The 12,083-nt window shown below is 41.4% G+C and overlaps 1 protein-coding gene across 1 annotated transcript in view; it reads right to left on the bottom strand.

Moving 5' to 3' along the window:
* The window catches only part of OSBPL1A (oxysterol binding protein-like 1A), a 240,199-nt gene that overhangs the window by 168,468 nt on the left and 59,648 nt on the right, over positions 1-12,083 (bottom strand). The window contains exons 6-7 of the mRNA XM_011988065.1: positions 10,255-10,340; positions 8,956-9,100 (exon numbers count right to left, since the gene is read on the bottom strand). Of these exons, the coding sequence (XP_011843455.1) occupies positions 8,956-9,100; positions 10,255-10,340 (231 nt within the window). The remainder of the gene's footprint in view (positions 1-8,955; positions 9,101-10,254; positions 10,341-12,083) is intronic.

Genomic DNA, 12,083 nt, shown 5'->3' with positions numbered 1-12,083 from the left:
TTTTTTAGTAGAGACGGGGTTTCACTGTGTTAGCCAGGATGGTCTCCATCTCCTGACCTCGTGATTAACCCGCCTCGGCCTCCCAAAGTTCTGGAATTACAGGCGTGAGCCACCACGCCCGGCCTTGTATGTGCCTTTAAGATTTATTTTGGAGGAAGATTTATAGAGCTGCTGATGGGGAACCCAGGGCTGGTGATACATTACTTCTTCAGTGGGGAAAAAACTTTTTAAAACATTAACCAAAAAAATTAATACTCAGTTTAGTTTTTCTGCCTAGCACATAGGAAAATGTCTTACGAAGGACTGCCAATTCTGTGTTATTTTCATTATACGTACAGGGCACTTTGGAGAAATTATTTCTTTAGGCAGAGAGATAGACAACACTATGATTTCTTTCATAGAATTCTGCCCTAATACCAAAAATAAATTCTGAGCTCCTGCCAACTAGATGAAATTCCAGGCTAGAGACCTCATTTCTGGATTCGATGCCTAAAATGCCTGGCACACAGTAAGAATTCAATAAAATGCTTTTGAATTAAATGAAATAGCCTCCTAGATGGAATCTAGATGGGTTCCATTACCAGTTAAAAAATACACGACCTCTCTTACCAACCACAACAAAATACAGTGAAAAACAGGAATGATGTAATATTTAAAAGTTTGCATGACAAAGATTTGTCCCTTAATGAGAAAACTCCATGAAGATGCCAATTCTCCTTAAATTAATTTACACAGGATGTAATTTCCATTAAATCCCAATGAAGAGCCTAAGAAAATTATTTTAAATGCCATCTGGGAGAATAAACAGATAAGGATGTCAAAGAAAATCCTTAAAAATGGTAAGGGGAAATCTCACACATTAAAACATTATAATCATTAAAAGTGCAATGCTATCTAAAAAACTTTTTTTTTTTAATGCACTACCGTCAAAAGAAGAGACAGATGAGTGAATGAAAAACAATAAAAAATACACAGAGGCCAGGTACCGTGGCTCATGCCTGTAATCTCAGCACTTTGGGAGGCTGAGGTAGGTAGATCGCTTGATGCCAGGAGTTCGAGACCCGCCCAGCAAACATAACGAAACCCCATTTCTACTAAAATTACAAAAATTAGCCAGGTGCGGTGGCGCATGCCTGTAGTCCCAGCTACTCAGGAGGCTGAGGTGGGAGCATTGCTTGAACCTCGGAGGCAGAGGTTGCAGTGAGCCAAGATCACCGACAGAGCAAGTCTGTCTATTTAAAAAAAAAAAAGAGGCTGCGCGCAGTAGCTCATGCCTGTAATCCTAGCACTTTGGGAGGCCGAGGCGGGCGGATCACGAGGTCAAGAGATCGAGACACCATCCTGGCCAACATGGTGAAACCCCATCTCTACTAAAAATATAAAAATTAGCTGGGCGTGGTGGTGTGCACCTGTAATCCCAGCCATTCGGGAGGCTGAGGCAGGAGAATTGCTTGAAGCCAGGAGGTGGACGCTGCAGTGAGCCAAGATCACGCCACTGCACTCCAACCTGGGCAACAGAGCAAGACTCTGTCTCAAAAAAAAAAAAAAAGAAAAGAAAAGAAAGAAAGAAAAGGAATTCTTAGAATGTATGAGAAAGGCATGACAAAATAATGGAAAAGGAAAGATTACTTGATAAAGGGTATAAAGGTAAGGGATTGACAAGTTGAGACTCCCACATCCTAACACACACTCTCACATTCACTTTCCTGCTCCAAGCCCTCCAACCGCACTCACACACCACCAAGCTCCTGCTCACAGCCAACCAGGCCCTGCAGGCCTGGGCCTCTGGCAGCTCTGATGCTATCCACTCTTCTCCAGCTCACCCTGCCCTGGGCACACTGGCAGCTTTCCTTTTCCTCAGTGTGCCACGTGTTCTTCTACTCCAGAGCTTTTACACTGGCTTTCTGTTTTCCTTGAATGCTCTTCTGCCAGAAATCCTCGGGGCTCACTCCTGCACTCAGCTCAGCTGTTTGCTCAAAGTTGCTTAGAGAGCGCTTCCTTTATATCCCTTCTAAGACACCCCCTACCCTACCATCACTCTCTAGCCCCTTCATCCTATTTTATTTTCCTGCACCTCACGGCCTGACAGCACATATGCATTTATTTGTTGTCTATCTCCTCCCACCAGAATACGAGCTCAGGAACATGGAGACTGTTGGGCTCTGTTCACTGTTGGGCCTCCAGCACCAAGGATGGTTCTTGGCACACAGTAGAGGTGCAGCATTGCTGAATGAATGAATGTGATTAAACTGGGAGGAAAGAGAATGAAACATTTACCAAATCTCTACCTAAGCTCAGAAGTCTTAGAAGAAATCAAAGAGATGGATTAACCAATTTGATTAAAAATTTTAAATATCCTTGCTTTTATTTTTTAATTTTATTTTTTTTTCAGAGATGGGTCTCACTGTGTTGCCCAGCCCACAAACTCCTGGGCTTAAGTAATCCTCCTGCCTTGGCCTCCCAAAGAGCTGGGATTACAGGCGTGAGCCACCATAGCCAGCCCCTTGTTTTTTAAAAAAGAAAAGAAAAAAACAGACTAAGACATTTTCACTGTAAAAAAAAAAAACACAGAATTGTTCTTATCACTAGACTTTTGAGTGAAAAAATTATGTTATATCCTCATGAAGTACTGGAGACAATGTGCAAAAGCTGTTGATGCTTCATAAAAGGGGAACTTTAATAGGCCAACTCTATTTACAACCTGTCAATTAAAATGAAGAGACACTTTGTGAGGTGTCTGCCAGTCCTCATCCATTCACCCCTCTCTGTCCCTATCCACATTCCCAGGAGGAGGCCCTGGCAGCCATCTCTGTACTACATGTCCTGCCCCTAAAGTCCCAAGTGGCCACACTAGGCACAGACGCCTGACACAAGCAGGTACTAACACATTATCTCCCACTGAAATGTAACACTGAGGTTGAGAGATTGTGATCTCCTAAGTGGAGTCACGGGGCAGCCATCTTCCATTATGTATACTGGAAAATAAAACAGCTGGTCTGCTAGAAGACATGGTCAGACCACGCGGTGAGAGACAGACACACACAAGGCAGCCATCTTGGTTCCTAACAGATTTCTGGTTCCCAGTTCCATGCCATCTGATGCCTAATGCCATTTCCCGCTTTGGAATATCATGAAATGCCTGTGTATTCGTCTATGAGTAATATATAACTTTTATTTTGCTTATATTCTTAAGGTAGTATCTATTATTTAAAACTTTAAAAGAAATACATTACTATGGAACATTAACAACTAAAACTAAAACTTTAACAACTAAAAACTAAATCTTTGGATGTTTGGGTTAGAGGTGATTATATACTTTTCTACTGTTTTTGTTTTCCTCATTGCAACTATAACAAGCATTAGTTCTACAATTTTTAAAAAATGTTCTAAAATAGACCTGAAAATAGATTAGAAGGATGCCAAAGTAACTGTGACTATGCTTTGGTAATTTGTGCTTTTTTTTTTTTTTTTTTTCTATTTTTGAAGATTTCTATAATGCAAATGTTGCTCTTATGGTGTTTTTTTTTTTTTTTTTGGAAACGGAGTCTTGCTCTGTCACCCACGCTGGAGTGCAGTGGCACAATCTTGGCTCACTTCAACCTCCACCTCCCAGGTTCAAGCAATTCTCCTGCCACAAACTCCTAAGTAACTAGGATTACAGGCGTGCTCCACCATGCCCGGCTAATTTTGTATTTTTAGTAAAGACAAGGTTTTACCATGTTGGCCTCGAACTCCTGACCTCAAGTGATCTACCCCCTGCCATGGCCTGCCAAAGTGCTGGGATTACAGGACTGAGCCACCGCACCCAGCCTTTGATTGATTGATTTTTTTATTTTTTTTTAAGAGGGAGTCTCACTCTGTCACTCAGACTGGAGTGCAGTGGCAAGATCTCAGCTTACTGCAACCTCCGTCTCCTGGGTTCAAGTGATTCTTCTGCCTCAGCCTCCCAAGTAGCTGGAAGTATAGTCACCTGCCACCACACCTAGCTAATTTTTATATTTTAGTAGAGACAGGGTTTCATCATGTTGGTCAGGCTGGTCTCGAACTCCTGACCTCAAATGATCTGCCCACCTCAGCCTCCCAAAGTACTGGGATTACAGGCTTCAGCTACTATGCCTGGCCTGATTTTTTAAAATTATTCTCTTTCAGAAGATGCCATTCTGACTTCTGTCAAAAAAAATTTAATAGCTTTAACAGGAATGTTCAACTTTGGTTACTAATATAAACTATAGACTAAATATACCTTTGAATACCAATAGTAACTTTTCAATATTTACAAGGGAAGTTTTTTTCCATTTAGACTGGTATTTTTATGGAACTATATTAATTCTTATTTCATTTGGACTCTTCTGAATCTACATTTTTGAAGGAAAAATCATTATAAAATGCCACACAGAAAAACTGCTCAAGTCTTTGGCAAACTGGTAAAGACACTAGAAATCTAGAAATCACACTTTTTTTTGTTGTTGTTGAGACGGAGTCTCACTCTGTCGCCCAGGCTGGAGTGCAGTGACGCCTCACTGCAACCTTCACCTACTGGGTTTAAGCAATTCTTCTGCCTCAGCCTCCCGACTAGCTGGGACTACCAGGCATGTGCCACCACGCCCGGCTAATTTTTTGTATTTTTTTTTTTTTTTTAGCAGAGACAGGGTTTCACCATGTTAGCCAGGATGGTCTCGATCTCCTGACCTCGTGATCCGCCCACCTCAGCCTCCCAAAGTGCTGGGATTACAGGTGTGAGCCACTGCACCTGGCCAAAATCTCACTTTGACGTCAATTTTTGCTTTTGTAACTCCTACTTTATCCTTTTCCATTGACTGCCTTCACACCTCTGTCGAAAATGAAATTACCGTACTTACATGGGTTGATTTCTGAATTCTCTCCAACTCCACAAACCTGTATCGGTCTTAGGGATACAGAGAAAGGCTCTCTGGGGAAGCAGAGTTTGAGCTGGCTCTTAAAGCAAGACTAGGGTTGACCAGATGGACAAGAAAGACAAGAGCACTTCTGGCAGAGAGAATAGTATGTGCAAGGTGAGGACAACGCAGTGAACCAGAGAGCCTCTGGGACAGCTTGTCATGTGTAGAGCTACACTGTCCAATATGGTGGACAGTAATCACATGCAGCTACCCAGTGCTTGAAATGTGGCTAGTCCACACTGAGATGTGCTGTAAGCGCAGAGATACACACCAGATTTCAAAGACTTAGTATCAAAAAAGGAATGTAAGGTCTCACTGATAATTATCGTTTACCGATTATATGTTGAAATGGCATTGTGGATATGTTACTTTAAATAAAACACATAATTACAATTAATTTCACCTCTTTTTTCACTTTTAACACGGCTACTAGAAACCTAAAATTACATATGTGACTCCCGTCATATTTCTATTAGACAGTGAGAGTCTACAGCATAACAGCCAGTCAAGCAGGGGATCTCTAGCCAATTTTCTTTCTCCTTTCCACTTCTACTGATGTCAGTAAAGCTCAGGTCCTAGCTAGACATAGTGGCATGCATCTGTGGTCCCAGCTACTTAGGAGGCTGAGGCAAAAGGGTCACTTGAGCTCAGAGTTTGAGGCTGCAGTGAGCGAAGATCGCACCGCTGCACTCCAGCCTGAGCAAAAGGGTGAGACCCCATCTCTAAGGAGAAAAGTTTTAAAAGAGATTGGGTGCAGTGGCTCCCACCTGTAATCCTAGCACTTTGGGAAGCTGAAGTGGGCGGGTCACCTGAGGTCAGGAATTCGAGACCAGCCTGGCCAACATGGCAAAACCTCATCTCTACTAAAAATACAAAAATTAGCCAGGTGTGGTGGCGCATGCCTGTAATCCCAGATTCTCAGGAAGCTGAGGCAGGAGAATCACTTGAACCCAGGAGGCGGAAGTTGCAGTGAGTCGAGATCGTGCCACTGCACTCCAACCTGGGTGACAGAGTGAAACCCTGTTCAAAAAAAAAAAAAAAGAAGAACAGTATGCCCTGCTAGCCTTATGTAATACAAATCAAGTCACTGAGTTGTCCATGGATATAACATATCAGTTAATTTTAATTACATATAAAATATATATGAACTGAATATATAAAATTAAACATAGGTACACTGGCCTGCCTTGCGATGAAGGCTAACGATTTATGACTATAGCATAGAGTTCATATTCGCCTTTGCTTCCACAAATATCTTTGTATAAAAAAGTCTCTAAACTTCAAAACTCAAATTCACCAAGGAAAGCATCTTCTAAATCTTATTGTGGTGAGCTCACTTTTTAGACTGTTATTCTACATAAGGCACTCGACTTGACAGCTCCTATAATAACATTATACATTTTAAGTTGAATGTGTTTTTTTATCTTAAACTGTTGTGATGGCAAAACTATTTTCCTCAAAGCTGATTGGTTATGCGGGTCTATGACAGTACTTAAATGTAACCTGGCTATGCCAAGTTTAAGACACCTTTTTGTCCTGAGGCTTTTTGGTACTGACCATGATATCTGCTTGAATAATTTTGTTTTATTATTAAGAAATAAATGTGTCTTACTCCTTGAAAAAAAAAAGTTCAGGTCCTAATCACCTCTCACCCACGACCATTTCAATGGCCCTACTGCACAAGTGTAACCTGCATTTTGGGATGACCTCTGACTGCTCCCCTGGATGCAGCAAACTGGGGATTTCACCTATACCTGACTTGCATTTTTCACCTTAACCTTTTCTGATAATCTTCCCTCAGCTCGGAATACCCTTTCCCAAACTCCTGCTTATCAAAATCTTACTAGATTATAATGGTATTGTTATTAACTACCATTACTATCAAGACAAAAAGGCTCAAAATAAAAAGACAATAATGGTAATGAAGGTAAAAAGTAAAGTATTTAAAGGTAAACACTTTTTTTTTTTTTTTTTTGAGACAGAGTTTCGCTCTTGTTGCCCAGGCTGGAGTGCAAAGGCACGATCTCAGCTCACTGCAACATCTGCCTCCCGGGTTCAAGAATTCTCCGGCCTCAGCCTCCTGAGTAGCTGGAACAACAGGCACATGCCACCACGTGTCACCACTTGAACTCCTGACCTCAGGTGATCCACCCGCCTTGGCCTCCCAAAGTGCTGGGATTACAAGCGTGAGCCATGGCACCCAGCTCCTAGAAATGAAAACATTTTTTCAATCCTACTAGGACTTCAGGATCTGTATCAAGTACCTATTCCTTTATGAAACTATTTCTTTTTTTTGGTTTTTTTTTTTTGAGACAGAGTCTCGCTCTGTTGCCAGGCTGGAGTGCAATGGCGTGATCTCGCCTCACTGCAACCTCCGCCTCCTGGGTTCAAGCAATTCTCCTGCCTCAGCCTCCCCAGTAGCTGGGACTACAGGCACGTGCCACCACGCCTGGCTAATTTTTGTATTTTTAGTAGAGACGGGGTTTCACCATGTTGACCGGGATAGTCTTGACCTCGTGATCCACCAGCCTCGGCCTCCCAAAGTGCTGGGATTACAGACTTGAGCCACCGCATCCAGCCTGTGAAACTATTTCTAATGACTCCAAACCTTCAACAAACATGCAGCCCTTCCCAGGTGTTACGTGCTATGCATTACTCCAGGTGCTGGGTGAACCAGACAATGAAGTATGAGGCCTGCCCTTAGGAGTTCAGTGTCACGGGAGACAGCAACATAAGCCAACAAACAGCATGGAGTGTGATTTAGGCTCTGATGGAGGTGAACACAGGGTCCTGTGGGACCCCTGACAAGGCCTAACCCAGGCTGGTAGCAAGCAGCAGGATGCATCCTAAAAAGTGATGTGAAAAGGCCCTGATGGCATGTTCCTCTTTTAAATATCCAAGACACCTTTTACAGCTTCTTTTCTGGCTTCTGATTCTGTCTTTCAAATTGTCACACACGTACGGTCAATCCTCATTATTTATGTATTCCATATTTGCATATTTGCCTATTGCTAAAATTCACTTGTAACTCCAAAGTCAATATTCACCGTAGTTTCTCAGTCACTCACAAACATGCCCAGAGTGGTGAAAATGTGGGTTGCCTGGTGCTCATTTTCCCAGCTAAGGTAGAAGAAGGTGATGCCTGGCCTTCTTGTTTCATTCTAGAAGCTCTCCGACTATAAACAAATGTCCTCATCATGGTCTATTTAGGGTCACACTTTCCACCCTTTGTGCTTTTGTTGGTGACTTTGCTGTTTAAAATGGCCAGGCATGGTGCCAAGTAGCCAGGCACAGTAGCTCACACCTGTAATCCCAGCACTTTGGGAGGCTGAGGCAGACAGATCATTTGAGGTCAGGAGTTGGAGACCAGCATGGCCAACATGGTGAAACCCCATCTCTACTAAAAATACAAAAAAATCAGCCGGGTATACTACAGGTACATACCTGTAGTCCCAGCTACTCGGGTGGCTGAGGCAAGAGAATCACTTGAACCCAGGAGGAGGAGGTTGCAGTGAGCTGAGATGGTGCCACTGCACTCCAGCCTGGGCAACAAAGAGAAACTCTGTCTCAAAAAAAAAAAAAAAAAAAAAGGCCCCAAGCATTGTGCTGAAGTGCAGTCTAATGTACCTCAGTGGAAAAGGCTGTGATGTGCCTTATGAGGAAAACTTTACTCAAGTGTGAGCTATGATGCTGTTGGCTGTGAGTTCAATGTGAATGAGTGAACAATATGTATTAAATAGAAACAGCAAAAAAACAAAACAAACAAACAAAAAACATAAGGTTTCATAATGATCAATTCATGAAAATGTTGAGACCTGAGGCTTGCAGGAACCTAATCCTGTATTTTCCTCTAGGAACAATAGTTCAGTGTTTCCTAATTCAGTGCTGGTGGCAACTTTATAGAATACAGATACTGCAAATAACAAACCATACAGTTTAACAAAGGCCGGATACTGAAACAAAACAATTTTATATAGCATTGACTTCATTTTATAGTTTCAAAATGGCCAACAGTGGTTTTCACCAACATGCTTACCATTTTTGTTCTTCAGATTAGGGTCTGCTCCACTTCGTAGAAGCTTTAAGGCACATTGTTTATGGGCCCGGTAAGCTGCACAATGCAAGGGTGTATTTCCTAACTGATCCGAACAGTTAACATCAGGAGGATTGGGCCTGTTGAGCTAACAATTAAAAAAATGCAATGCAGAATTATATATCAAAGACAGACTTTCTCTCATAATTCACAGGAAGGTGTATCAGCAGAGCCTGAAGAATAGCCAAGCTCCTTGGCATCTAGGCTGTTAGTGGTTTCTTGCTCACTAAACCAGCCAACCCTGCCACTCCTATGCTTATTCTGAGATGCCCTGAGAGAGCTCTCAGGTCTGTGTCCAGGTTTCACACCCCTCTGACAACAGACACTCTGCACTGTGCCAGCGCCATCTCGCACACCTCAGACACTAAGATTTCACAATGATTTACTTGCCCCTACCAGCCTTGCAATTCACACTTGTGACAGCAGAATCAGTCAGCCAGTCTTTCAGAGGAGTGAAAACCATAAATGTTAAATGTGTAAATGTCAAGGTTCTACTGAATTTGTTGTTCCCAACTTATTGCTTTAGAAGCTTCTTTATATAGCCTCCATTTCACAAAATTTAAAAACTGCTTTAGGCGCTATACTTAGAAACCTAAGAGGCCTTTTCAAATGAGCTGAAATAACTTTAAAGCAAATGGCAGTGCTTCAGTCATGAATTCAGAACAAATTTAGAGTTTCATGTTTAATGAGACTGTGAAGGAATGGAAACTCAAAAGTAGGTCTTCTAAGGCAGGGGGGAACAGGCAAACGTTTCAGTCTAACGTGGTATAAGTATTCCAAAATATTGTCCCTTCTTTGCATAGTACCTTCCAGAAGTGTAGCATTCCTCCCAGAAACTACTGCTGATCAAAACTAGAAAGACTTTTCCTTTATAGGGTCCTATTTATTATGTTTCAATTGGCTTAATCACAAAATGTATATTTTATATATAATATATAAGTTGTCCTTACGTTAACTATTTACCACGAAAAATCAGATTCTTATCCATCAGGTTTTCAGGGGGATTGGGATGGGTATAAATCAGAAATCCAGAAAAATATCACCATTTAAAATGTGTCCTGCTTCAATTATCACCATGCTGAGTGTTTTTAGATATTTAAGAACTTTGGTTCTATTATTATGATCTCTGGAGTTCTTGGTTCCACAATTCAACTAAATTATGTACTTAACAGTAAGTAAAAATTTTCCTGAAGTATAAAGAAAGATTGCTTTTTGTCTTTTGGGGTTTTTTGTTTGTTTTACCAGAGCTGTGAGTTCTGTTGTTTTGCCTTCTCTTGCTGCTGCTAAAAGTAATTCTTCAAGCTTTCTTTGTTGAGTCCTTTCTACAGCTGCAAAAGAAAAGTACTTATTATCCACCGCTAGTCAGGATGAAATTACAAATTCATTATAAAGAATAAAGTGATCATGATGAAAAAAACCAAAATGTTTTGGATTGTAATTCAAATGCAGTTAAAATGCATTGTTATTACCTTAGACAAGTCGGATTACAGAGTTCTATTTATTTCAGGTTTGGATGAATTTGGGTTTTTAATTCAGAAGTCTTTAAATATTTTACTCACTAACAATCATCATCAAAACTAATTATGGATTACTTTTATGTACTGAAATACTATTACATATTTGCCTTGGAAAGGTAGATAAGTGGGATTCATACCTTCCAGAACCTTGGAATGTGAAAAATAGCAAGAAATAGCATGGATAGACGTACACGTCATATAAATATATGCAGACATATCAATTTATTTATAAATTGCCACATAAAATATAAAATGTATGTATGTATGTATATATGTTGAGAAAGTCATCTGTCCATAACTTTACTTTAGCCAGGATGACCTGAAAAACCTTTTATAGTTCCTCCTTTGCAGCCTCTGCACAGGACACTGTAGATGTATATTTAGTGGGATCACCAAGCCTGTCACCTGTCACCCAGGCTGGAGTGCAGTGGCACAATCGTAGCTCATTGCAGCTTCAAACTCCTGGGCTCACACGATTCTCCTGCCTCAGCCTCCCAAGTAGCTGGGACCACAGGTGTGCACCACCACACCTGGCGAATGTTTTTATTTTTTGTAGAGACGGGGGTCTTACTATGTTGCCCAGACTAGTCTCAAACTCCTGGCCTCAAGCAATTTTCCTGCATCGACTTTTCAAAGCACTGAGATTATAGGCATGAGCCACCTTGCCTATTTTTATATCTTTAACAACTACTTTAGCACTTACTCCATGCCAAGGGCTATTCAAAGCTCCTTAAAAATACTAACTCATAAAATCCTCATTAACTACTCTGAGGTAGGTGTTGTTATTATATTGATTTTTACAGACAAAGAAACTGAGGCACCAAGAGGTTATGGAATTTAACCAAGGTTGTACAACAAGAAGTGGAGGAGCTGGGATTTGAACTCAAGCAGGCTAGTTCCAGAGTCCGTGCTCTTATCACCACACTTTCTCTGAAGTCATACTTACAGCAAAAAAGCAACTGGTAATCTGACCTGTGTAAGAGTCTGGAATATGTAAATAAGATCTAATTTCTGCTAGATCTGAAGTCTATTTTGGTTTAGAGAAAGGAAGTGCTTTCAGAGAAAGGCTTGGTGATCCCACTAAATATACGTCTACAATGTCCTGTGCAGAGGCTGCAAAGGAGGAACTATAAAAGGTTTTTCAGGTCATCCTGGCTAAAGTCAAGTCATGGATAGAGAGGCAGGTCGGGGAGCCAGGTGACTGGGGAAATAGATGAACATTTGTTAACAGTAATCACTGTGTGCTAAATGCTGTTTAAGAGTCTACATGTACCATTGCATTTAAACTACAGGGAACACATATATTGAATCCAGGAATTGCTGAAACTAGTTTACCTTTGTCTTAAGAAATGACTAACGTTGCTATATACCATCATCTTCTTTTCCCACATTTTTATTTCCACACCCAGACTCTACCTCAGAAGACAGCCAAGTCTCTCCGTAGACTGCCCATGGTTTCTGCTGGGCCAAGCCTCTCAGTAGACTGTCCATGGCTTCTGCTGAGCCAAGCCTCTCCGTAGACTGTGCATAGCTTCTGCTGAACCAAGCCTCTCC

This window comes from Mandrillus leucophaeus, unplaced genomic scaffold (assembly GCF_000951045.1).
Source record: "Mandrillus leucophaeus isolate KB7577 unplaced genomic scaffold, Mleu.le_1.0 Scaffold322, whole genome shotgun sequence".
Lineage (NCBI taxonomy): Eukaryota > Metazoa > Chordata > Mammalia > Primates > Cercopithecidae > Mandrillus > Mandrillus leucophaeus.
Note: the sequence above shows the minus strand (reverse complement) of the source record. Positions and strands in the feature narration are given on the sequence as shown.